Here is a 25,652-nt window from a genome sequence, read left to right as displayed (position 1 = left end):
CCCAGAACGCGTCACAAATGCTGCTGTGGGTTTGCAGACGTTAGCAAGGAGGCAAATTCACCAACATGGAGTCTGCAAATAATAACTGAATATTTTAGGTTGAGTAAAATATTTAATACGCGTGATTTCTTTTAAATGAAGTTCCCACCCCACCCCCTTACCTGACTTTGATCAAGGAGGCTGCCTCCGGCAGATGGAGCAAGCCCTGCTGTCTTCCCTTGGTGAGCGGCGATGGGGCAATCACACACCTGCTGGGTTGCTAGGGTGCCATGAGCTTAGATGTTTGTTGCGAGGTCCTGGTGCTGGTAAGGATTAACTGTAAACACTCTACAAATATTCTACACAAAATATTGTCGTCAGTGCTAATGGTTAACTAGGAGGAAGGAGCCATTGTAGACATCAGGGGTGAGATGCCCAAGGCCCTGCCGTGGACAGCTCCCTGTCTTCCTTACCTCTCACCTCACCTATCAGAGAAGGCACAGACCAGCTTTCAGACCGTTCCTCGAACTCCACCTGCTCTGGGCCCAGACAAGACAGGGGAAGGTTGACGAGGTGTGGGGCAGGAGGATCTGAACAGTGGCAGGAAGCAGGGCCGGGGGGACACGGAAGCCGCGTTGTGCCAGCCACAGCTGCGAGATCTTTCCACACCTAAAGGTGTCGGGCTCCCTGCAGCCATCGGTGCCCCCAAGCCTTTATCACCGTTGGTGAGCTTAAGCAGCTGCCCCTCAAGAGGGAGCTGTGTTTTGAATGGCTCATGGGAACCCATTGTGCTAAATTTAACGGAATGATAACACTGAATCTCAACAGTGAGGGGTTGGGCGTGTTGGGGGGGTGAGGACGTGGGACCATGATGGCTGGGCCATCACGGCCTGACACAGGAGTGGAGCCACACAGACTCGGTGCTGGCTTCGGTGCCACCTGTGAAGCTCAGCCACCTCACGGGTGATGTGTCATCTTTGGCGTGCTGCTGCTGCTGCTAAGTCGCTTCAGTTGTGTCCGACTCTGTGCGACCCCATGGACGGCAGCCCACCAGGCTCCGCTGTCCCTAGGATTCTCCAGGCAAGAATACTGGAGTGGGTGCCATTTCCTTCTCCAGTGCATGAAAGGGAAAAGTGAAAGTGAAGTCGCTCAGTCGTGTCCGACTCTTAGCGACCCCATGGACTGTAGCCTACCAGGCTCCTCCATCCATGGGATTTTCCAGGCAAGAGTACTGGAGTGGGGTGCCATTGCCTTCTCCGATCTTTGGCGTGCAGAGAATTTCAAAGCCAAAAGAGTTTCCCTTCAGGTGTGTGCAGTGTCAGCTCGGGCAGGTTGCTGTAACTCTCTGTGCCCCAAGTTCCTTCTCGAAAGGCAGGAAAAAGACCTGCCTGGAATTTCTGTGGGAGCACCTGCAGATGTGTACGTGGTTGGAAAGACATGCTGTCACGGGGGACTTCCTGCGATCCTGGGAGCACCCCAGGTCTACACTGCCTGACACGGCTGAGCCTGTGAGACGGACCCCCTGTGACTGAGGATGTTTTAGTTCCGTTTAAATAAGGCTCTCATGGCGTCTGTATGCAGTGCAGGTCCGGAGGGTGTGGGTGATGTCCTCATGGTGGTTGGGCTCAGTGAAGACCTAGGAGACTGATCTGAAACATGGAGGAAACAGAGACACCATTATATTATGAAGTGGTATTTGTGATGCATCCATGTGGCCCAGGACAGGTCAGGTGTATGCAGTCATCTCTGAGGTGGAGCATGACAATCTTTCATCTTTTGGTGGACGACGTTTGTAAGAGCCCTTCTAGGATAGGGAGACAGTTTGGTGGCAGGTGAGGATGGGCATGTGAACAGGGCTGGCATCTCGGCTTTGCTGCTTCCTGGCTGTGTGGCCTCCACCACGTTGCTGGCCGTTTTCAAGCCCCTGTGTTTTCCTCTGCAAGATGAAGGTCAGGTGGTGTGCTGCCCCTGTGGGGTGCCCTCAAGAGCCGTATTACTTCTTAGAGGGCCGGAGCATCAGAACTGGGTTACATGGTCACCATCACCTGCTCCCAGTTCTACTGGAGGATTTGATCACCGTTTACCCCAGTCACACATCAGGGATGCTGGTGTGACTGCTCCAGCTGCTGTGGAAATCTGTGTTTTCTGGCTTCCGAACATTTCTGATAATAAGAATCCATGGAGCTGGGGGCGGCATGTGTTCCTTCCACGTTAACGTGAACGCAGGTTAGAGCAGGCAGCCTCAGGTTCCCAGCCCTGTTCACACCTGTGCCATCTGCACAGACGGCATGCCGGGGGGCCGGTAGGATATCTGGTTTTGTTTTGTTTTGTTTAAGTAGTCTATTGTTGCTCACCAGAAGCTGGTTGGCTTCTTTACATCATAGCCTCTTAGTTTTGCTCCCTTGAAATGAAGCAGGAGGAAACCCCACGTGGCTAGTGGACGGGCGGAAACTCGGCCATGGCCGCCTCATGGCCTGTGCTTTCTCCTGGCAGATGCGACATCTGCTGCGTCACCTTCCGCACACACCGTGGCCTGCTGCGCCACAACGCACTGGTCCACAAACAGCTCCCCAGGGATGCAGTGGGACGGCCTTTCATCCAGAACAACCCCGCCATCCCCGCCGGCTTCCACGATTTGGGCTTCACCGACTTCTCCTGTCGGAAGTTTCCTCGCATCTCTCAGGTACGCCATCAGCTGCAGCGGGACCCAGCTTCCCCACCCAAGGCGGGCTCTCCTTAAAATGCTGTCCTTTGGGCTTGGTCTGCCCCTCGCAACCCTAGCTGAATTGAATTTGTATTATTAACAATGGTTCTTTAACATCCGTATCACAGCTAAATATCTCTGGCATTGTAGTTTCTATTCAAACGTTCTGGCTCATTGTTAGCCTGAGCTGCATTCGTTCTCTGCTTATAAAACACCTGCCAAAGCTACTTTGGCGGTCATTTCTTTTAAACTTTTAAAAATTGAGGTAGAAGATACCAACGGTGAAATTCTTCAGAAACCCCAGGCTCAGTGTCTTATTCTATATGTATACGCTTATGTGCATATGTCCGTGTGCACACACCCACATGTACACTCATGCATACATCCGCGTGTGTACCCACGTCTGTGTGCTCCTTTAGCCCCAGCACCCCCCCCCCCCGATTCTCCCTTGAGGCCCTTCCCAGGCAGTGCCTGCCGCCCAAGTCAGAGGAAGCCCTGTCTCCACTGATGGCAGGGACTTACCCTTAGTTAGGTTTGTAGGGACCATGTTTTTCAAGAGAGAAGCCAACCTCTGTGGTGGAGCTGGGGTGTTAGCAGGTAGGGGAGGGTGGGCTCCCCACGTGCTGGGATAAGGGCCCAGCCAGGCCTGCTGTGCAGCTGGGAGTGGTTTCTGACTCTCCTCTCTGCCTGGCTTCCCTGCAGGCCTGGTGTGAAACGAACCTGCGCAGGTGCATCAGCGAGCAGCATCGCTTCGTCTGTGACACGTGCGACAAGGCCTTCCCCATGCTCTCGTCACTTGCCCTGCACAAGCAGACTCACATGGCTGCCGACCAGGGCCAGGACCGGCTGCAGGCTGGGGCCCTGCCGAGCAACGACCCAGACCAGAAGGTCTTCCTGGCAGTGCTGGGCCTGCAGCACGCGGAGGATGTGCGGCCCGCGCCGGCCGAGGAGCCGCCGCCGGACGACAACCAGGCGATCCAGCTCCAGGCACTGCGGTGCCAGCTACCTCAGGAGCCCGGCTGCACCGGCCTGCTCAGCCTGGCCCCCTTCGACGCCGCTGCTCTGGGCGGGGCGCTTGCCGTCCTCCCGGCCGCTGCGGACAGCGTGAAGCACCTGGCCCTGCAGCCCTTCCAGAAGGGCTTCATCATACAGCCCGACAGCAGCATCGTGGTGAAGCCCATCTCCGGGGAGCCGGCCATCGAGCTGGCAGACATCCAGCAGATCCTGAAGATGGCCGCGGCCGCACCGCCGCAGGTCGGCCTCCCACCACTGGCCAAGGCGCCCGCTGCGCCGCTGCAGGCCGTCTTCAAGCACATGCCCCCTCTGAAGCCAAAGCCCCTGGCCGCGCCACGCACGGTGGTGGCCACGTCCACACCCCCGCCCCTGGTCAACACCCAGCAGGCCTCCCCTGGCTGCGTCAGCCCCAGCCTGCCGCCGCCACCGCTGAAGCTCCTCAAGGGCGCAGTGGAGGCAGCCCCTGGCACCCACCTGTTGTCACCCAAGTCAGGGGCACAACTCTTCCTGCAGCCGCCGCGCCTCGAGCTGCCTAGCCAGGCCGAGGTGAAGACGCAGCTGGAGCAGGACAGCCTCCTGGAGGCGCTGCTGCCCCTGAGCGTGGAGGCCAAGATCAAGCAGGAGATCACGGAGGGGGACCTCAAGGCCATCATGACGGGCCCCGGCGGCAAGAAGACGCCGGCCATGCGCAAGGTGCTCTACCCCTGCCGCTTCTGCAACCAGGTGTTCGCCTTCTCGGGGGTGCTGCGTGCGCACGTGCGCTCCCACCTGGGCATCTCGCCCTACCAGTGCAACATCTGCGACTACATCGCCGCCGACAAGGCCGCGCTCATCCGCCACCTGCGCACACACAGCGGCGAGCGGCCCTACATCTGCAAGATCTGCCACTACCCCTTCACGGTCAAGGCCAACTGCGAGCGGCACCTGCGCAAGAAACACCTCAAGGCCACACGCAAGGACATCGAGAAGAACATCGAGTACGTGACGAGCAGCGCGGCCGAGCTGGTGGATGCCTTCTGCTCCCCGGACACCGTGTGCCGGCTGTGCGGCGAGGACCTGAAGCACTACCGCGCACTCCGCATCCACATGCGCGCGCACTGCGGCCGTGGCCTGGGCGGCTGCCCCAAGACCCGCAAGCCCTTCGAGTGCAAGGAGTGCAGCGCCGCCTTCTCAGCCAAGCGCAACTGCATCCACCACGTGCTGAAGCAGCACCTGCATGTGCCCGAGCGCGACATTGAGAGCTACGTCCTGGCGGCCGACGGCCTGGGCCCCGCCGACGCGCCCGCCGAGGCCCCAGGCCGCGCCGACGAGGGCGAGCGCAAGCCCCTGGCCACCTTCCTGGAGCCCCAGAACGGCTTTCTTCCCGCGGGCCCCGCCCCACCTCTGCCCCCGCACGTTGCCGTCAAAGTGGAGCCCGCCAGCAACTTCGCCGCCGACTTCAACGAGCCCCTGGACTTCTCCCAGAAGGGCCTAGCCCTGATCCACGTGAAGCAGGAGAACGTGGCTGCCTTCCTGAGCCCCTCCGCCCCCTACGACTGCTCCATGGAGCCCATCGACCTGTCCATCCCCAAGAACTTCCGCAGAGGAGACAAGGACGCGGCTGCTCCCGAGGAGGCCAGGAAGCCTGAGCAGGAACCCGGGAGCAGCGAGCAGGCCTCCCCGGGCCCACCGGCCTGCCCCGTGCTGCCGGCGACCTTGGGCGCCAGCGGGCCCCTGGAGAAGCCTGGGCCCCCCGCCGCGGCATCCTCGGCCGCCAGCCCTCTGGAGGCCACGGCTCTGCCCCTGCAGGGCCCCGTTCAACTCGCCGTGCCCCTCTACTCCTCAGCCCTGGTCAACAACTCTCCGCTCTTGGGCAGCCCCACCCTCGGCAGCCCGGCCTTGCTGCGGCCGCTGCGCCCCAAGCCCCCTCTGCTCTTGCCAAAGCCCCCCGTGACGGACGAGCTGCCCCCGCTGGCCTCCATCGCCCAAATCATCTCATCCGTGTCCTCGGCCCCCACCTTGCTGAAGACCAAGGTGGCCGACCCGGGGCCAGCAGGAACTGCCGCGGCCTCGGACGGTGTCGGGGGTGCCCTCCCCAAAGCCACCACTGACGTCACCAGCCCGAAAGAATCCAGTGATTCCACCCCCACCGCCAACAGCCCAGAGGCAGCCTCGCCCACTGAGCAGGGACCAGCCGGCTTGTCGAAGAAGAGGGGCCGGAAGAGGGGGACGCGGAGCCGGGCGCGCAGCAGCGGCGGGGTGGACCTGGACTCCAGCGGGGAGTTTGCCAGCATCGAGAAGATGCTGGCCACCACGGACGCCAACAAGTTCAGTCCGTTTCTGCAGAGCGCGGAGGACGACGCCCAGGACGAGGTGGCCGCAGACCACAACGGGCCCAGCGACGAGGAGCAGGGCAGCCCGCCCGAGGACAGGCTGCTGAGGGCGAAGCGCAACTCGTACGCCACCTGCCTGCAGAAGATCAACTGCCCGCACTGCTCACGGGTCTTCCCCTGGGCCAGCTCCCTGCAGAGGCACATGCTCACGCACACCGGTAAGCGGGCGCACACCGGTGAGCGGGCGGGCGGTGAGGGGAGGGGCGCCACGGCGGCCCCCCTCCCCCACCCCGATTCCTAGCTTGTCCTCAGCTTCAGTCCCAGGAGCGGGGGGCTTGCCCGATGGCCCCGGAGTCTGTAACCAGAATGGCCTGTCTCCATTGTCTGCGCCTCCAAGGGCGGCTGGCAAAGGGAGGTGTTGGGGTGTTTTCAGGTGTGGTGGTCCTGGGCCATCTGTCCCTTGGGAGGAGGCAGCTAGGGGAATGGGGACTTTGACAGAAGAATTTGCATCCTCAAGGCAGCTTTTAAAACTGCAAACATGCTGTGACTTTCTTTTGACTGCTGTGTATTCTAAAGGGAAATATTGCAGATTGTGCAGCCACTTTCAGTTCACTGAGGCGATTATAGCTTCTCCTGGTTATCACGATCATCAGTGACAGACTAGTTTTAGAATTTAAAAAAATGTTTACTTGTACTAAAGTGGATTGTTCCAGAGAAACATGGGAATATATTTTTCTAAGTAACAGGTTTAAGTTGCCAAATAGATAGCCCCAGAATATTTTTCAAATGTTTTCAAATATTGGTTTTTAAAGAGAAGTTTAAGATAAGAAATACAGTTTAAGTAATTTGACACCAGGTAGTTAGTGGTCAGGTGACCACGCAACTCTCATCTTAATTCTGAGTCACTGAGGATTCAAACAGGATTTATATCTTTGAACTAAGGACAGTTTGAGTGAGATTCTTAACCTTTTGGAGATGACCACCTAAATATTAATTGATCGGACCTGAAACAGAACAAAAGAGTTGTACGGTACAGGATTGCCAGATAAAATACAGGACACCAGTGAAGTCTTGGATTTCAAATAAACAGCAAGTAATTTTTTAGTGCATGTATCTGCCACGCACTGTTTGGGGCATGCTGAAAGGGGGGACACGGGGACGGGGTGGCAGAGCTGTTGTGGGTGACGAGGGCACCGGGGGGCTTCAGAAGGAAAGTGTTGCTTAGAAGGCACCCCCCACGGCAGTCTCTCCTGCCGCCCCATTGGGGTGGTGCCCGCCTGTCACCTGCAGGGTCTCTGAGACGTGAACACTCCTCTTCCGACTTCTGAGCAGCCAGCTGGTCAGGTCTGATGAGCCGGCGCTGCCTGCCCACCCACCCCTCCCCCAGGCGCCCCAGGCCTGGCAGGTTCCCCCAACTCTTGGACGTTCTGTTCTCTTCCCGGCAAGCCCACGGTCTCCCTGAGAGGACCGCGCGGCCAGTACCTCCTTTCCAGACTTGTGCCAAGTCTGCAGGCGTCTGGTAGGAGTTCCCTTCGAGTGCCCAGGCGTCCTCTTGGTTTAAGATTTGGAGGCGTGGGCACAGAGCAGGGGAGAGGGGAGTGGGAGATGGGGCAGATGGGGGCAGGTGTGACCTTGTTTTCCCTGCTCAGTCACCGTGCCCCTGGGGGCTCTGTCCCTGTCTGTCTGCCCTGTGTTCTTGCCGTGGGCATCGCGGGCCTCGTCTCTGGAGGTGGAGCAGCCCTCCAGAGCTGGTCTTGGTGACCGGGCCATGAGGGCCATGCTGTCCCCACCTTGCCCCAAGGAGACCAAGGCTCAGGGAGGGTTGAGTGGTGTGCCTGCAGTGGTGGTCCTGGATCGGGAGCCTGGCCAGGTCCCCTGCTCCCGCCCCCGCCCTGTCTGAGGATGTCAGGAGGCATGCGCGTCCTGACCCGTTCCAACGCATAGCGTGGGGAGGTGGTTTGAGACAAGCTGCAGCACAGCTGTGGACCCTGAGCTGCTGACCAGAGGCTTTGTGACCACAGGATGGTCATGAGTTAGCCACACATTTCGGCCCGGACAGAGGCTGGCGCCCCGTGGCCTCAGTTACCGTCCTCTGCTATTTCACAGTCTCGGCTTCCAGAGGCAACCTCTGCATCAAGCTGCTTAGTGATTTTAGAGAGCGCTCTGCAGCGGGGACAGGGAATTCCAGCATCTCTGCAGGGTCTTCCAGACAAGTTTCTAGGGCATCCCGCTGCCTAAACAGGCGGCATTAAATAGCCAGAGGGTGAGTGTCCAGCCAGGGGTTCGCTGCTGCTCAGGCAAGGGGCATGTGATCTCAGCCCTTTCTCTGCGTGACTCAGGTTCTAGGAACCGTGTCTCAGGAGGAAGCTGGCGTGGCTGGCGCACTTCACGTCCTCGCGCAGTCTCCGCTCACAGCTCCTTCCGCCTTCCGCTCCTCCTGGCCCGAGGCGTCTAGTTGAGGGGGGCCGCCCTGGATCTTTCCTTCTCAGCCTGACCAGGCCGCCTCTTCGGAAGATGGCTCACTGTTTCCGCCTTTCCCCCTCGTGGGCATCCCGTGTGTTCTCAGGCTGCAGGTAGAAGAGACGGTGCCAGAAAACGGTCCATTTCAGCCCCATCCGACTTCCTCCTGGTGAAATGCAGGGTCGGGACCCTGTGAGGCCTGAGGTGCCTCCAGCTCTGCCAGTCCTAGTTCCTGGCCTCGCCCACTTCCTTGTGGTTGATCTCACTGATCTTTCTTGCCAGCCTGAATCCAACCTACCTCCCCCACCCTCTGTTCACAGACACCCGCATGGGGGCTGGAGTCTGGGATGTACGCCTCAGTGTGGAGAGCGCTCCCAGCCTCTCTGGGGTTTGACTGCTTTTCACTTTCTTAGGCGGCAGCTCTGAGAGTGTCTTCCTGGCCAGCCCTGCATCATCTCTGCCCGGTCCTGAAAGAAAGAGGCCCGGTGGGGCAGGAGGGCAATGGAGAGCTGGCTGAGGGGGTGAAGCCAGGCCATCACACTTACTCTGGGCGTTCACCCTTTATTCCCTCCTGCCCTGTCTGCCAGACAGCACCCTGTGCCTATTGTAAAATTTCTATCTTCATTTCTTGACTGTTCCAACGCCGTGGACGTGGGTCGAAGGATGTCATAGGTCTTTGGTGCAAAGGTAGCGCCTGTGCTCACAGGTACATTTAGAAACACCGCAGTCTTCTGTGGCTGTTACCAAATGGATAAAATCATCGGATACGTTCATACGGTTCACCAGTCAGCAAGGCTTTTCTGAAGACTGTAATGATAAAATACCAGAAGGGTTCTTGTTTTCCTCCATCCATGCAGTTTGGAGGGCATGCTGCTATTAAAATGTGTGACTTATGCAGTGAAAGGGGGACTTTTAAAGACTCCTGTTGGTTGTCACTTTGGGAATCTTCTTAATTGGATATGATGCTTCCAGGTCATTGAGTTGGTTTCTAAACTTAACCTTAGCATGAATCTTCCTCGTCATGAGACATCCGCCTCGCTCTTGAAACTGGCTGTAAAGGTGAAGCATTGACCAGTGTGGAGATTGTAGAGTACCTCATATAGTCGGGAGAAGCAAGGAACCAGCTGCTCTGTTTGAAATCAAGCACTAGATCACCGTTCACAGTCACAGCTTCGGACTTGTTTTTTTCCCGGGCCTGGTCCTCTTGTTTTCACACCGGCCTTGCTCAGGCAGACTGTGATGTTGCCTTTGGAGAATGAAATGTTAAAGGGAGAATGTTTTCTTCTTCCTTACAACAGAGCCTGAATAACTATTAAATGTTAGGTTTAACTTTTGGTGAAAAGAAGTATGTGAAGGGTACACACACACAAAGAAAACATTAAAATGCTTTGCAACTCGTCCTCACACAAAAAGCATGACTTTTTTTTTTTTTTTTAATGTGGGCAATTTTATAAATTTAGCACCAAAACCTGCGAGGTTTGTGAAGCAGGGGTTCTCCAGTTCATCCTCTCAGGCCCACATGGAGCTCCCTAGAGTAACTTTTTTTTTTTTTTTTAATTTTTGGCTGTGCTGGGTCTTCGTTGCTGTGCACGAGCTTTTCTCCAGTTGCACCGAGTAGGGCTGCCCTCTGGTTGTGAGGCACTGGCTTCTTACTGTGCTGGCTTCTCTTGTTGCAGAGCACAGGATCGAGGCATGTGGGCTCGCTGGGTGTGGCTCCTGGGTTCTAGAGCACGGGCTCAGTGGTTGTGGCCCTCGGGCCTAGTCAGTCGCTCAACGGTGTAACTTCCCCGACCAGGGATCAAACCCCAGTCTCCTGCACTGGCAGGCGGATTCTTTACCACCAAACCCCCAGGGAACCCCCGCACACGACTGGTTTCTGATTCCACCTACCCGTCCTTCTAATTCCACTGTCTTTGATAGTTCTAGACGTCTGTATTTAAAAGCCTCTACCAGCAGTCTGGAACCATCTCTCAGAAGGAAGTGGACATCCCTTTCTTTGGTTACAGCTGATGCTCAAACTTGGGGTGTGTGGATTCAGGCGGTGCGAGTCCTTCCTGTCCTGGGAATCCCAGGCGCCAGGCCCGAGTTGTCCATTCCCCGGGTGTGTGGGCTTGTGTGCCTTCACTGGTTCTGGGGCCTGGTGATGAGCATCGGAATCTAAATGGAAGGCCGGCCTCCATCGCCGGGTCGAGGGAGCAGTGCTGGCTGACTGCCGGCTGTGTCTTGGGTAGGTGTGTGTGTGTGTGTGTGTGTGTGTGTGTGTGTGTGTGTGTGTGTGTGTGTGTGTGTGTGTGTGTGTGTGTGTGTGTGTGTGTGTGTGTGTTGGGTAGGTGTGTGTGTGGGTGTGTGGGTGTGTGTGTCTTACCAGGGTGTGGGTATGTGGGTGGGTCTGACCCGGGGGTGAGTGTGTGTGTCCGACCAGGTTCCTTCTTTTCGTCTTCACACTCTGCCCTGGCTCTACCGCGCGTCCATCCTTGCAGGCACAGATCAGGTGCCGTGGATCCTGCGGAAGGAATCCTAATGAGGGGGTGGGGGCTGGTCACAGCAGAGAGCGGACAGGCAGGTTGGGGGGGCGGTGCTCGGTGACCCAGCTTCTTCACGCTCAGGGTGCTGAGTGGAGCGTGTGGTCTCTGGGGAGGCTCAGCCCTGCTGGCCCCTCATCTCCCACCCGCACGAGCGTAAAGCGAGGGGGCAGACCCCCCCACCCCCATCCTGGCTAGAGCCACAGGAACCTTGAGCAGAGGTCAGACGGGAGGCACCCTGGGAAGTCCAGGACTCAGCTCTTCCTGTCCAGGTCGGCGGGTCAGACCCCCAGAGACCCCGGAGGGTTCAAGATGGCCCTACATCCTGTTCATTTCCCCACGGCTGCACCAGGCTAGGGATGCGCGCAGGCACCCTCGCCATGGTGGCCGCAGGTGGCATCCTGCGCACGCCCCTCCTCTCACCTTTGTTCTTGTTGTTATGTAGGATTTTTTTTTTTACTGTGAGACTTATTTTAAAGATATGTGTCTTGCTTTCATTGTTAACTTTCAATACTTTAAAGACAAATACCTTATCCCACTCAGGATGAGGGAAGATGATCGTTTGCATTATTGATGTTCTCGGTGTATATTTCTTAATGTGTCTTGTTTATTTTCTTGAAAGGGGTGGGGGGTGGGAAACAATGCCAGTGATCCCTGGAGAAAGAACCGGAAGCAGACTTTCCTTTTTCGCTGCAGTAGAAAGCCAGGTAAATATGTATTTTTTTTCCCCCGATTCAGGTCAGAAACCCTTCCCTTGTCAAAAATGCGGTGCCTTCTTTTCCACCAAATCTAACTGTGAACGACACCAGTTGCGCAAACACGGAGTTACCGCCTGTTCCCTGAGAAGAAACGGGCTTATCCCCCAGTCAAAAGAGAGTGATGGAGCCCGTGATAGCACAGGTAGTGCCTCCAGGCGGTGGAGAGGGGCGCGCTTAGCCGCCCAGCCTCCCTTTCTCTGCAGGAGCCCGCGTGTCCCAGCTGCTGGGGAAGGTCTGATCTTCCCCTCCCTACCCCCAGACGCCTGTTCGTGCCCTTTGCCCCGTAGAGCTGGGTGGTGTGGGAGGGTGCACAGTCCCGCTCTTTGTAGGAACACGTCTGAGAGGGATGTGAAAGCGCTGGGCTGGGCTGGTGTTTTCGGAAACCCCAGCGGGGCCGCGTCCTACTGGGCAGGGAAGGGCCCGCTGGAAAGGTCCTGCAGGAACCAGCGATGCCCCGCCCCCCACGGGGAGGGGCCGGCCGGGCGGGGTGTTTTCTTTTCAATAACTCTCTCCCCAGTAAAAACCTTGGTCTTGTTTGAGAAAGCACTGTGCATGTCCTTTCTTTAATCCCATCTCCGCTTGCCCCGAATCCGGGTATTATTCTCGTGTGCTGATATGCGCTTCCTTCCTCTAGCCCTCCAGAGCAATTAACGGCTGCCCGTGCGTCTCCCGCCACCTTTCCCCTTCCAGCTTCTGTATTTACTCATGTTCTCTGTTCAGTACCTTCCATTATCTCCAACCGCTAGGGGTTTATGTCCCTCATCCCCCGAAACAACACCAAGCATTGGCTGCCTGTGGGTGACTCAGACGCGGGGCTGGTTGGCTGATGCTGAGTAAGTGTCGCAGGTGTGGGTTCGGTTTGACAGATCGCGAAAGCTTGACTTTGCCCTAAGTTTTGAAGCCGAGGAGATTCCCCTCCTGGTGTGTTTTCCTAGTGTTTCCTGGTCTCTGTGTCCCATGCTTTCTGCCCTCAGACTGAGTGAGGCGGGGGTCCCCCTCTCCTGGTGAGTGGACTGGAGGGCCGGCTCTAGCCCCCGCCCCCGGCCGCCGCCTCCGGTCCGTGTTGTCAGAGACGGGGAGGGGCGCAGAGAAGAGGGGGGTCGGTGCAGAACCTCCTCTCGGGCCACGCCCCCGCCCAGCCAGTGAGACAGCCCCGAGACGCCCTGGCCACGCCCTCGGCCGCGGTCAGACCCTCTGGTGGTGGAGGGTACACCCCCTCCGGCTTCCAGGCCCACGTGACTGGCCAGGATCTTTGAGTGGAGAGGGGTCCGGGCGCCCACGGAGTCTTGCTGTGACTGCTGCCCTTGCCCCACGGTGCCGGGTGACCTGCCGTTCACCCCGTGGAGCTGGCCGCTGGGCTGGCAGGGCGCTGCTTCGCTGGGACGGCCTTCCCAGTGTCTGAGTCTCGGCTGCCACGTCAGGTTCTGCCTGGCCCCGCTCTCACAGCCCATCAAAGTCCCCAGGGGGCCGCGGGGCGCCCTTGGCTCCCACGCTGGCAGACGAGTCTTACAGTGTAACAGCCAGGAGGCACACTTTGGGTTCAGCATCTTGAGCTGTGTGATCAGGAAGCATCCAAACCGGGGCTCCTGCAGACGCGAAGCTAGTGTAGCCTCGGTGCAGCTCCACGTCTTCACGGCAGGGGTACTTGTTTTATAAACTGCAGTTCTGAGTTTCGTTTTTCCAAGTCTCACGGCGCCCTCCTCGCCCCCACCCTGCCTGGAGGGTGTATAGGTTTCCTTGAAGGGACAAAGCCTCTGGAAAAAGAAAATTCAGTGAGAGTTGTAACGGGAAACCAGCATAGAGAAAATACAGGTTTGGTGTAATTGTGGTCACAGCCCGTGGTGAGAAAGAGGGCTGAGAGATAAGGGGGGGGGGTTCGGTGTTTTCGAGAGTTTTTCAAACCAGGTGAGGGGGGTGGAGGGTGGAGGTTTCTTTCAGGCTCCTTCCCATGAAGTTAAAAGTCAGGCTTTGGAGAAAGACCATAAAAACACAAAGGCAGGAAACGACCCAGGCTGTTCTTGAGGGATTTCTAGGTTTATATGCTAGGTTGCATTTTCGGAAAATCCCAGAACATGTTTTGTAACATAGGTCTGACTTTCTCAGTCACAGAAGGTCTCTCCCCCAGTGTGCCCTGGATTTTCCCCAGAGGAACTCGGACAGCGCTGGGATGGGGCAGTGTTAGCTGAGAAGGACGTGTTGACCATTCAGAGCCGGGCTGGGACCCAGACGCACGTTGTCCCCGCGGGGGGTGCTCCTGGGTCTTCCTCAGGGGATGCTTGTCGCAGCTTCCTGTTTGTGGGCACCTGTGGGTGGTTTTTCAAATCAATGTGAGTGTGAAGTTTTTCCCTTTTTTTGGCCAGGCTGCATGGCCTTTGGAATCTTAACTTCCCTGACCAGGGACTGAACCAGGGCCCACCGCAATCAAAGCCAGGGAACTCCCCAGCATGGACGTTTTGAAACTGTCACTGCAAGGTGCTCCCCTTCGCTGCCCTGAACCCCCTGTGCCGGTGTGGCCGGGCCCCTTCCTCCTGCCGCGCCCCTGCCCAGGCAGATGGATGTTTAGGTCGTAGGTTGTCACCTCAGCTGGAGAGCGTGAAATTTCTCAGAAGCAGTAGATGTTACTTGTTGACCTGACAAGGAGGTCTGCTCTCTCACACGGGAGGAGCTTCGGGGTTCTTATCTACAAGTGCCTTCGGAGTCTGTCTGCTTCCTCTAGCAGTTTTCTTAGATTCGCGTCACAAACAAGGGCCTGGCTGACAGGAACAGAAAATGTTTAAAGCCGCACGGCTTACAAAAGTCACCAGCTCAGCCGCCTGCATTTGGGGAGAGTGTGTGGTGAGGAGGGCGAGGTCAGTGTAGAGCCTGGCCTTGTACGTTGCGTGTCCACGAGACCCAAGAGGTTAATTTAAGTCCCTGGAGCCCGAGGATTGCCATGAAAAAGCTCTTGGAGTGGCTGGCAACTGGAAGGGCCCGGCTGCCCTACTGAAAACGCCCCCTGGTGGACGTCGGGCAGAAGGCGGCCAAGCTCCCCAGAGGAAGCCAGCTGGCCTCCGCTGCCTTCAGAGAGAGCGCCATCACCCCCGCTGAGGAAGGCCCCGCAGTCAGAGCACTGATCTGAGTATATTGACTTGGGCTTGGTTTCAGAATGCACTTAGTTTATCATCTTAATATATTCTACTGCAGTCGAAATCTTAAATAACCCATGTTCTTTTGGTGTAAAAGAAAAACAGTGATTAGTGAAACAGCCTATCTGGGACAGATAGGAAGTAACCAGATACACACATACACCCCTTGGCTTTTTTTTTTTCTTCCCCTCTTTGGTTTTAATGTAACTACCCACAGAACCAATAAATAGGAAACCAAGCATTCTGTACTTTTTTACTTTGAAGTTTACACCAAAATCCATTTAAAAGGTGCTCTCCGAGCAATTAAAGAAAATGAGCATCAGATTTTTCCTTGGAAAATGGCCAAGATGTTGTTGTGGTGTGTGTATATGTATATATATATCGGGAGTCTTCTTTAATCTTTTGAGTAATTGCCAAAAGCCATTTATTGTCAGAAATTTTATACTCACTCCACACTTGTTTCTTTCTGAAACTTTCTGAGATGCTTGCACAGTGGCTGCCAAAAAAGTAGTCAGAATGAATCCAACGAAGAGAAGGAAGCGGGAGAGCCGTGTAGCGGGCCCTGGTGGGGCCGGGGCCTCTGCTTCGCCGCCGGCCCAGGGCTTCCCTGATGGCAGATCACAGAGCTTGGGCCTCGGGCCGGCGAGGTGCCGGCCTGCGCACAGCCAGGGGAGGGGTCAGGTTCGGTGTGTGAACCCAGGCTCGGAGAACAGGCCTTGTGAGGGCGGCGCGAGCCGTGTCTGTGCCACAGAAAAGTGGGTTCCGTCAGCCTGCTGCCTCAGCGGTACCCCGACCGTTGCACTTGTAGTTAAAAGCTGGGCTCAGCAAGCTTCAGCTTCCCCGTCAGAGCTCATGATGGAAAAGGGGCTAAGACCTTGTTCGACCAGAACGGCGAGGAGATGGTGCTTTTGATCAATACCGTCATCTCTTGGGTGTCGACAGTGTTCCCAGGGGGCCAGCCCTTAAGAAGGCCGATAGGAACCGGCGGACTGTCCACATCTGGTTTTGCTGTGGAGAGTGGACAGGTAGGAACCAGTCAAGAGACGGGAGACGTCTCCGCGCCCTACCCGGGTCCTGACAGCAGCCAGGGGGCCCGCAGGTGTGCAGACAGCAGCGCATGTGTCTCCTGTTGCCCGCGAGCTCTCCCGGAGACCAGCCGCCAGGCTCGAGCGTGCGGGCCGCAGACAACGAACACTTGCTCTGGGCCACGTCCTGTGAGCCCTTCCCCAGATCCCGTGGTCGGGGGGTTGGTCCTTTGTATGCTGCATGTGTATACGGCTCTCTGCTCTGGAAAATAACTTCTCCCGCTCGGCTTCTTCAACCTCCCTCGCGCTGCGAGTCTCTGGAATGCGCCCGCTGTCCTCCCGCGATCCTTTCTATCTGGCTGCCCTGAGCCGCTCTCCCGCCCCTGGGGGCCCGGAGCATCCCTGTGTGTTCCAGTGCGGGGGTGGGAACCGGCTCCGGGGGTGGAGGGGAGGGCGGGGGTCGCGGGCGCAGCCAGCCTGGGACCCCAGCCTGTGTGTGCGCCCCCGTGGAGGTTCCTTTTTAAAATTAACCTCAGATCCGCCTGGGGGATGTAAAGGGTGATGAGGATTCGGGTGAGAGAAACCCTTGCTGGGGTTTGGGAGACAGGCCCCGAGGGGTGGGTCACGGGCGAGCCCTCGGAAGGGGTGTGTTTGGGGGCCCGGGTCTCAGCCTGCCCCGTGCTTGCTCCGCAGACAGCCAATCGGACGCAGAGGCCTCGGCGGCCGGCAGCGAAGTGCTGGACCTCACCGCCCGGGAGCCGCCCGCGTCAACCCCGGAAGGCGCCTCGGAGCCCAGCCCGGCCGCGGCCCAGGCCCCAGAGGACACCCCGGGGAGCGCGCAGGAGGAGGTGGAGCAGGTGGCGGCGGAGGAGGACGTGCAGCCCGAGGGAGACGCGCAGCCCGTGGAGGAGGAGGAGGGGGAGGAGGAGTTCGCGGAGGAGGAGCCGGCCGAGGCCGCCGACGGCCCCGAGGAGGACACAGTCAGCAACAAGAGCCTGGACCTCAACCTCGCCAGCAAGCTGATGGGCTTCAAGCTGGCCGAGGGCGAGGCGGGCGCGCAGGACCACAAGCACGCCTGCCACGTGTGCGGCAAGAGCTTCAAGTTCCTCGGGACCCTCAGCCGCCACCGCAAGGCCCACGACCGCGAGGAGCCCGCCGACGAGAGCGCGCCCCCTCAGGAGCCCGAGGGACCACCCCCGGCTGCCCCCGAGCCCCCCGTCCCCGAGCCCCCAGCCGAGGCGGAGGCCACGCCCGAGGCCCCAGCGGAAAAGCAGAGCGAGGCGGCCGAGGTCCCCTCGGATGGCGACGGGGACGGGGAGGGCCCCGCCGAGAAGAGACCCCTGGAGAAGAGTGACGACGACAAGAAGCCAAAGACAGACGCGCCCAGGAGCGCAGCCAGCAAGGCGGACAAGAGGAAGAAGGTGTGCAGCGTCTGTAGCAAGAGGTTCTGGTCCCTGCAGGACCTCACCCGGCACATGAGGTCGCACACAGGTGAGGGCACGGGGCTGGGGAGGAGGGGAGGGGACGAGGCCGATTCGGGGGGCAGGGGGATCGGGGGCGGGGAGGAAGGCGAGGGACGGGGAGGGGGCAGAAGGGGCGGGGGCAGACTCGGGGAGGGGGGCAGGGACGGAGCTGGCGGCCGTGGCCCCAGGCACACTGGGCGCGCAGAAGGCCCGTCCTCTTAGCACCCAGAAGGCACGGGCTGTGGCAGTGGTGTTTTCCAGAGCCTTCTGATCAGCCTCTTCACCCTCTGCACCTCAGTCTCTCTGTCTCTAGAAAGGAGAGCGATAGCTGCCCTTGTCTTCTAGAAGCTTCCTGAAAAATACAGGTGCCAGGAAGGGCTGCAGGGTGGCCCAGGGAGCAGCAGTGAGGTGGGGGTTGGGCAGGGCTCGTTGCCTGGGCCTGTGGGGGGGGGGGGGTGCTCCTGGGTGTGCCCGTCAGCCAGCTCTAGTTGCCTGGGTCTCTGCAGGGTGGCACCAGGGTGTGCCGTAGGCCAGCAGGTGCTGGGTTGGCCACACAGCGGCCGGGCTGATGGGGCTGAAACAGGGTGGTCACCTGCTTGCCGCCGGGTCACAGCCTTGCTCCTCCTGGAAGCCACCACCTCTGGGCTTGAAGCCACAAACCCCCCGTGGGGGCCACTGCTTGGGTAGAAAGGAGGCCTGAAGGTACTCACAAACCCATGCCCCACCGAGCAGGAAGACACCCCGGTGTTTTGGTCTCCGCTTCCCTCCACTCCCGGTGGCTAAGGAGGTTTCATCCCCCGTCTAGGCCCTGCACTGGGCTCCCAGCAGCGGTGTTCGTGGGCTCCGGGCAGGTGGCTCCCTCAGCTGCTCCGCATCAGGGCGCAGCGCGTCTGCAGCTCTGACTCAGCAGTGGGGCCAGCCCTGAGGGCCGCGGCGCCGCCCTTCCTCGGGGCCCTGTCCGGCGCCTGCGTGCCCGAGGGTCTCGGATCCGGGGTGAGAAAGAAGTCTGGACTGAGGCTGAGGAGCCGCTCCGTGCGGCCTTGCTCCCCCTCCTTGTGCTGTGGTTGAGACAGAGGAGGCTCCTGTGAGCAGGCGGGGGCTCTCGGCAACCCACTGCTCCACCCCGCCCGGGCCTTCGCTGCGCTTGGGCGGAGCCAGGCGGTGGGCGTGGGCGGCCGGGCTCAAAGCCCTGAATCCCTCTCGGTTCCCCAGGAGAGAGGCCCTACAAGTGCCAGACCTGCGAGCGGACCTTCACCTTGAAGCACAGCCTGGTGCGCCACCAACGGGTCCACCAGAAGGCCCGGCACGCCAAGCACCACAGCAAGGATAGCGACAGGGAGGAGCGCGCCGAGGAGGACAGCGAGAGCGAGTCCGCCCACAGCGGCGCCAACCCCGTGTCGGAGGGCGAGGCGGACGCTGGCTTGCACGCCGGCGCCCACGTGGCGGTCACGCGGAGCCGGAGGGAGAGCCTGGCCGCCAAGGACGCCGGCCGCCGGGAGGAGCGGGCGGCGTCGCGGACGGCGGGGGCTAGCCAGGCCGGCAGGGGCGTGCCCAGGGCCGCCGCCACAGGCAGCCCCCGGGAGCCGGCGCCCCAGGGCGACCCCGGCCGGGAGAGCCCCGCGGGCCTCCTGCAGGACCTGCTGGAGCTGCCGGGCCGCAGGCCCGCCCACCCGCTCCTGCCCACGGCCGACAGCGCCTCGCTCCTGGGCCTGGAATGACGGCCCGGCCCGCCCCCCAGCACGCAGACGAGAGCCAGCAGAGCAAAGCGCCCTGAATCTGCTTCTCGAGGTGTCCTCAGTGCCCCTCGGCTGTTGGGGGGCCAGAAGGGGGCGGCGACCGCCGCCCCCCTCCCCCCCGGGTGCCATCGCCTTACAGACCGCGGGGAAGGGCCGCACCAGCGATTCGAGTGCCTTAACTACTTACAGCCCTTGGTATCTTCCTGGGAGTTGTGTGTTTCCAAAATGACTTTTTGAAAAACAAAGCATATTTTAATGAATTATTTGGAGAGGACCTTTTCATTTAAGCATTAACATTACCTTCTGTCTTGGTGTGTGTGAGCTTGTTTTTGCGAATCTGTGATAGTCACCTTTGTTCTGTGAGCTGGAAACAGAAGGAAAAAACAAAACAAAACACGCCCTTGGATACCTATGGCCAATAACTGGAAGAAAGTGATGTGAATTTCATGTAAATTCCCAGAGGAAATGTGGATAAGATGCTCATTTCTCAAATAGACTTTTTTTTTCTGTTTGCTACATGGTGGAGCTGTAATTTGGTCCTCGGTGTACTGCAGGATGTGGTTGATGAAGGTTTCCAATTTGGTTCAAGCCAAAACCAGGAAAGATTCTAGCTTCGACCTGGTACACATTTCCACTCTCTCAGCGTTAGACATGCCGTTACTGCTGCAGTTTCCAGACAGAGGAGAGTCCCCTGGCAACTGAACTGGCGGAAAACATGCATAGATGTCATATATCTGATTCCTCCCCCCCTTTTCACTATATGTATTAATATTATTATTATTATTATTATTATTTGTAGTTCATCAGTTTGCTGGTCTCTGCAGTCAGCAGAAACAAATGGGCAATATTTGTCCTGGGAGACCTGGGTCGTCCCCGCCCGGGTCCCCGCGTGAGCGTCTGCCCGCAGCCTCTCCCAGGCCCCCTCGGGTGGCGGCTCTTCTACTGTACTTCGACAAGCCTCTCTTCTGTGACTGCAGCACCCAGCGGGGGCCCCGCGGTCCTCCGCCCGCCCCGGGGGGCCGGGGGGCAGTGGGGAGGGGAGAGGAGGCGCGGTGGGCGCCGGGGCCTCCAGGGAAGCCAGGCGGCAGGACCCGTCGCTCACCAGGTCTTCCTACCAAACCCAGCCCAGGCCTCGCCCGCCTGCACCCCCGTCCTTTGCAGAGCGAGGGAATTCTACTACTGGTAACAAAACTGCACATGCGAGATGGAAGAGGAAGAATAGGTGTGTGTTTACCTTCCTGTAACCTGGGGTTGGTGCTTGAAGATAAACTCGTCTCTAGTTTTTGAATCGCCCGAGCCCCTGGGCGCACAGAGGTGGATTTGCTTTTCGTGAGCATCGTATGCAGGCAATAGACCCCCCTCACTGTAGCTGCCAGCAGTGACTGGAAACTGACCCTACTGTAGCTGGGCTGTGCTCAGCGGCCTGTCCTCTAGCCGGGACCCCCCAGCCTCAGTGCCTCAGGCCCCCCGGGACCCAGGGCTCCTCTGTCCTCAGACCTGTGCCCACCACAGGGAACTCCCCCCCCCGCCCCCCAGCCTTCCTCACCCACTCCTGGTGGCCAAAATCCAACCGCCCAGACTTCAAAGGAAGCTGTGTGTTCTTGACATGATGAAAAAGCGGTATCTTTGCATGTGAAAAGAGAAAGGTTGAGGTATATAAGATTTTTAACTGTATTAGGGATGTGTGAACCAGTTTCAAAATGAGGTTTTATTTACTTTAGGTGAAGACGAATCAGAACCAATGACCCCCCGCCCCAACCCCATATCATTTCACACCAAGCATGGTGTGCTTACCTAAAACCAGGTCATTCATCCCTTAATTTTTAATGACGATTGTTGTTATTTTCGTTGTTATTATTATTATTTGGGTGTTTTGTTTTCCTTTGCAGCTCTCCACACTAAAACTCGGAACGTTGTGGGGAGAAGCCACGAGTTAACTCTGCGCTGGGGTGAGATGTAGCCGGAACCAGCCCGGCACTGCGGCCAAAGCTGCCGCCCGCAATAATCACTATTGATTTAAAGCTTTATTTAGCCTTCATCTGTACCCTCATAGGCGATAAGGTCTTGCCACGTTTTATTAGTGAGGTTGAGAGATGTATCATTTGTTTGTTGTTCTGTCCCCTCCCCCAATATTAAACTGTGAAATTTGTGATTTGTTTAAACTCTGGGTGAATCATAGCATAGTTTGCATGTCCAGCTAATTTGTTCCTATACATTTTGTTTGATTCTTTTTCTCCTTCTCTCAGGGCTTTTACAAAAAAAAAGAGAAATATATGTATAAGGATCTTCTGAAAAGTTTTTTGAGGTGCGAGTTTCTCTCTTTTGTTTTTTCTCTTTGATTTATGAACACGATGCTGAGATTCAATCACTACATGAAACTCCCGGCTGTGAAAACAAAACAAAACCCCGGGGCTGTTCTTCCCACCAGCCCCGGGGAAGCTGTGTGGCAGTCGGATGCCCGTTTGTTTCAGAAAGTTTCACCGTCCTTTCCACGCTCTGTTCCTCTCTTTCCTCCAGAAGGAAGTTGATCCTAGTGATTTCAGCCCATTCATTAAACAGGAAACAATAATAAATGTGTAGAATTCATATTTTTCTAAAGGGAACTTAAAAAACTGCTGCTACATGTTATGTACAAAACTGGTTTATGCCACATGAACAGAGAATCACAAGTTCGGTTTTGGTACTTCTCCTCTTTGTATCCAGTTGTATAGTACTTCCAAATTCAAAATGAGAAGAAACGCTGTTCTGTATCAAACCATCTAAAAGCAATAAATGTTATATTTTAAAAACGGCAGGTTGCTGGTCCCGCGGCCATTCTCTGATTGCTGGGATCCTGTCAGCTTGTCCCCCACCCGGGTCGCTGCCTGTGGGGGGTGGTGGGCCATCATACGTGGCCGTCCGTGGCGGGGGGTGGGGGAACCTCAGGCCTGCTTGCTGCCCGCTGGGCACCCGGGGTTCCCACGAGAGCCGTCACCCAGGCAGCATCTCTCAGCCTCTGGCCCGCGTCCCTACCCACCCGCCCAGGAGGTCTCTTCGGGGTCCCGAGTGGTCGGTGGCGGCAGCTCGGGCCTCGCTCACAACAGCTGAAGCCGGGGGCTGTGTCTCTGGGCCGCAACCCCCCCAGACCCACTGTGTTGGTCCTCCCCCTCCAGTCGGGCTGTGGGGGTTGAGTTGTCCCCTGGGCGGAGAGCTCCTGTGACTCAGACCTGCTGGTGTGGGCAGGGCAGGGGCCTGGACAGCACGGTCACCCCAGGGCTCGGGGGGCAGAGCCGGTCAGAAGCCGTGATTGTGGGACCTGCCATCAGAGCCGCTGAAGGGCCAAGGCCCAAAGCCAGTAAGCCCAGAGTGGGTCTCAAAGCAGCTCGGCCGGAAGCGGCGTTCAGGGAAGTGGGTTGTAGATGTTTCCAGCAAGGTGACCGTGTCACAGTTCTGAGTGCTGAGTGCTCGGGTCCTTCAGGCCTCCAGGTCCTGCTGTCGGGGAGCCCCCCCAACTGCTCCTGTACCCACCATATTACACACACCAGCCTCAGGAGACTGACTGTGGGGAGCTCCAGTGTGGGGTCCTGAGTTGTATTAATACAACAACCAAATAACTCAGGAGTGATTTTTGCATAAACAAGCAGCTCACAGGAAGCAAGCCATCTGACCTGTCCAGTCGTGCGGGTCACTGAGCCACGCTGACAGCCACCCTGCTTCTCTGTGGATGGGGTCGTTCCTGGCTGGGAACCAGGACCGTACGTGGTCAATGTGAAAGGTGAAGGGTCAGCCCCTTTGGAATAGCATGCCCAAGACTCCAGGAAATGCCCACGTGTGTGTGTGTGTGTGTGTGTGTGTGTGTGTGCGCCAGGAAATGCCCACGTGTGTGTGTGTGTGTGTGTGTCTCGGGTGCAGCCCCAGGCAGTGCTGAAAGAAGCTTACAGGAGGCGAGAGATGGGACCTCTCAAAAGAGCAAGCCCTTTCCTTAGAAGAGGAGATGAAGTTCATCTGCCCTGTCACCTCCCCTGCTCCAGGTTGTGAGCTGACCTGCTCCCTCCGGGGAGCAAGCTGCGGGCCCCTCCTCCTGGGCTGACCCTCCCTCCGACCCCGGGCAGGAGGGGAGGACGGGCAGGCTGGGCGTCGGGAGCCCGCGGGCCCTGCAGAGCCGGCGTCCCGGCAGAGTGTGTACTTGGACGCTCAGGGCAGTTTCTGTAATGAGCCTCAGCATTCAGGGTGATGCGTTTATTAGGTAAACACGTGGGCTCGGGTTTCCCGCTGTCCCTGCAGAGAAGCCAGGTCAGGCACAGGTGGCCTCAGAGAAGCAAAGGCGTCTTCACCGAGCCCTGCTTCCGGTTTGGCCTCCTCCCATTAGAAACCACTTCCTCGGGTCTGCCTTCTTCACTCTGAGAGATGGGGAAGCGAGAACCGTTCATGTGTAAAGATCAGTTTTACTTTTGCACCCGTCAAGACAAGGATGAGGCCTTGACCTGAATGGAGCTTCGGGGGCGGTTTTTGCTCGTTTTTCTCCAGGATCCGGTTAACCAGCTGCAGCCCAGCCTCCTGCCATGTGCCCGGCGCTGTCCTCGGCCCCGGGGGGGCAAAACGAGGAGCAAGACGGGAGAGGCCTTTCCCTGCAGAAGGCGGGTGTTCAGGGTGAGACGCGGGAAGTGGACGAGACAGGGAAGATAGGGAGTCAGGCCAAGTCCAAGGGCAGAGTAGCCGCCAGCCCCGAGGAAGTCACCTGCCAGGGCCGGGCCTTGGGAGGCCCCCGCGGGAAAGGTGCTGGGAGCAGCCTGGCCTGCAGAAGCCATTGCGGCAGGAGTGGACAGGGAGAGGCCGGGTCCTGGCAGAGGGGGGCGGGGGGCTGCACGGAGACCCCCAGGAGGCAGCCTGGAACCGGCGGGGGCAGCCGTTGACAAGGGACCCATCTAGGCTGTGTTCTCAAGTGGAGCCAACAGGAGGGGAGGGTACGTCAGACCCCTGACCAGCAAGAGGTCAAAGCTCAGAGGTCAGCCCCGCCCCCTGGGTCCTCAGAATGAACTCACACAGGAGGAGGCTTCACTCGTTTTTTTTAAGTAACCTTTTCTTTTTGTTCCTTTTTATTTTTCCTTAAACTCCGTAGAGGGTAGGTTGCCAAGAGGAGAGAAAGGAAACGACTCCTCGGTCCTTCCTGCCCCGTTTCCAGGAAGTGGCTGGTGCCAGGGCCACGTGAGTCTGTCTGGGGTGGGTCCCAGGGGCCAGCAGCGTCCTCCTCACTGTGACTCCTGCCCCCACCACCCTGACCCCCACCCTCATCCTCGTCCTCCCCTGAGACGGCGAGTGAGGACCGGGGCAGCACAGGGCCTGGGGTGTCCAGCTCCCGACGCAGCCCGGCCACTCTTCCTGGACAGGACCAGCTTTGATGGGCCGAGTGGACGTTAACCCAGGTGGCCTCGGCCTCGATTTCTGGTTGCGTCCCCGGACGGGGAGTCAGAATCTCAAGCACATCCCTCACCGTCTGTGCCAATCACCACCCCCATACCTCCCTGCCCCGGACCTTATCGGATTCAGCCCTCGCTGGAGCCAAGGTCTGTAAATGGTGGGCTGGGCTTGACCTTGACTCGCCTGACTCCAAGGTCCGTGTTCCTGACCTACCGGGAGACCGTCAGCCCCTCCACGCCTTTAAATGTAGGTCCAAGCAGGGCAGGTCCGATGTGTCCTGCTGTCACTGTCTTCCCGTCCCCAGAAACAGCACTAAGGGCTGCTTCCCTCTTGCTGCTGCTGCTCACACAGCGTGTGTTGTTTTGTGTGTGGTAGAAAAACTACATTTAGTTTACCATCTTGACCTTTTCCCGAGAGCTTAAGTCTGTGGCATTAAGTGCATTCACGCTGTGCAGCCATCACCCCCATCCTTAGCGGAAGTCTTCCTCTTCCCAGAATGAACCTCGGTCCCCATGAGACACTCATCCCTGGACCCTCCCCCAGCCCCCAGCCCCCAACAATCTACCTTCTGTCTCTGGGACTTTGGCTGCTCTGGGTTTTTGTGTAAGCGGAAAGAACATCACGTTTTTGAAAGACAGTTACTCAACACCCTGTTACTGAGGGTCTGATAGGCAGAATGGTGAGTGGTTTAGTCACTAAGTGGTGTCCGACTCTTTGCGACCCCATGGACTGTAGGCCACCCAGGCTCCTCTCTGCATGGGGTTTTCTAGGCAAGAACACTAGAGTGGGTTGCCATTTCCTCCTCCAGGGGATCTTCCCGACCCAGGGATCAAACCCGGGTCTCCTGCACTGCAGGCAGATTCTTTACTACTGAGCCACCAGGGGAGCCCAGGTAGCGCTAGTGGTGAAGAGTCTTCCTGCTGATGCAGGAGACAAAGTTTCGATCCCTGGGTGGGGAAGATCCCCCGGAGGAGGAAATGGCAACCCACTCTAGTGTTCTTGATGGAGAATCCCTTGGACAGAGGAGCCTGGCGGGCTACTTCCATGGGGCCGCAAGGAGCCAGACACGACTGAGCAACTGAGCCTCTGATAGGCAGGATCTCAGACGCAGGGGTGTTCGTCGGGAACTCACGCAGGGAGCAGGCGGAGGGCAGCAG

At 58.1% G+C, this 25,652-nt stretch overlaps 1 protein-coding gene across 6 annotated transcripts in view; it reads left to right on the top strand.

Annotated features, from left to right (window-relative positions):
• The window catches only part of RREB1 (ras responsive element binding protein 1), a 121,770-nt gene extending 99,878 nt beyond the window's left edge, over positions 1–21,892 (top strand). For 5 of the 6 annotated variants that reach the window (XM_081523700.1, XM_081523699.1, XM_081523701.1 and 2 more), the window contains 5 exons: positions 2,473–2,662; positions 3,386–6,227; positions 11,730–11,891; positions 16,593–17,390; positions 18,575–19,614. In XM_081523700.1, the coding sequence (XP_081379826.1) occupies positions 2,473–2,662; positions 3,386–6,227; positions 11,730–11,891; positions 16,593–17,390; positions 18,575–19,080 (4,498 nt within the window). In that variant the 3' untranslated portion in view covers positions 19,081–19,614. Of the gene's footprint in view, positions 1–2,472; positions 2,663–3,385; positions 6,228–11,729; positions 11,892–16,592; positions 17,391–18,574; positions 19,615–20,987 lie in introns of those variants that run through there. The other variant, XM_081523705.1, reaches the window with a different exon arrangement.
• Positions 21,893–25,652: the final 3,760 nt, after the last annotated feature.

Source organism: Giraffa tippelskirchi, chromosome 8 (assembly GCF_054371585.1).
Source record: "Giraffa tippelskirchi isolate mGirTip1 chromosome 8, T2T-mGirTip1v1.2.pri, whole genome shotgun sequence".
NCBI classification, from domain to species: domain Eukaryota; kingdom Metazoa; phylum Chordata; class Mammalia; order Artiodactyla; family Giraffidae; genus Giraffa; species Giraffa tippelskirchi.
This window is presented reverse-complemented; position numbering and strand designations above follow the sequence as displayed.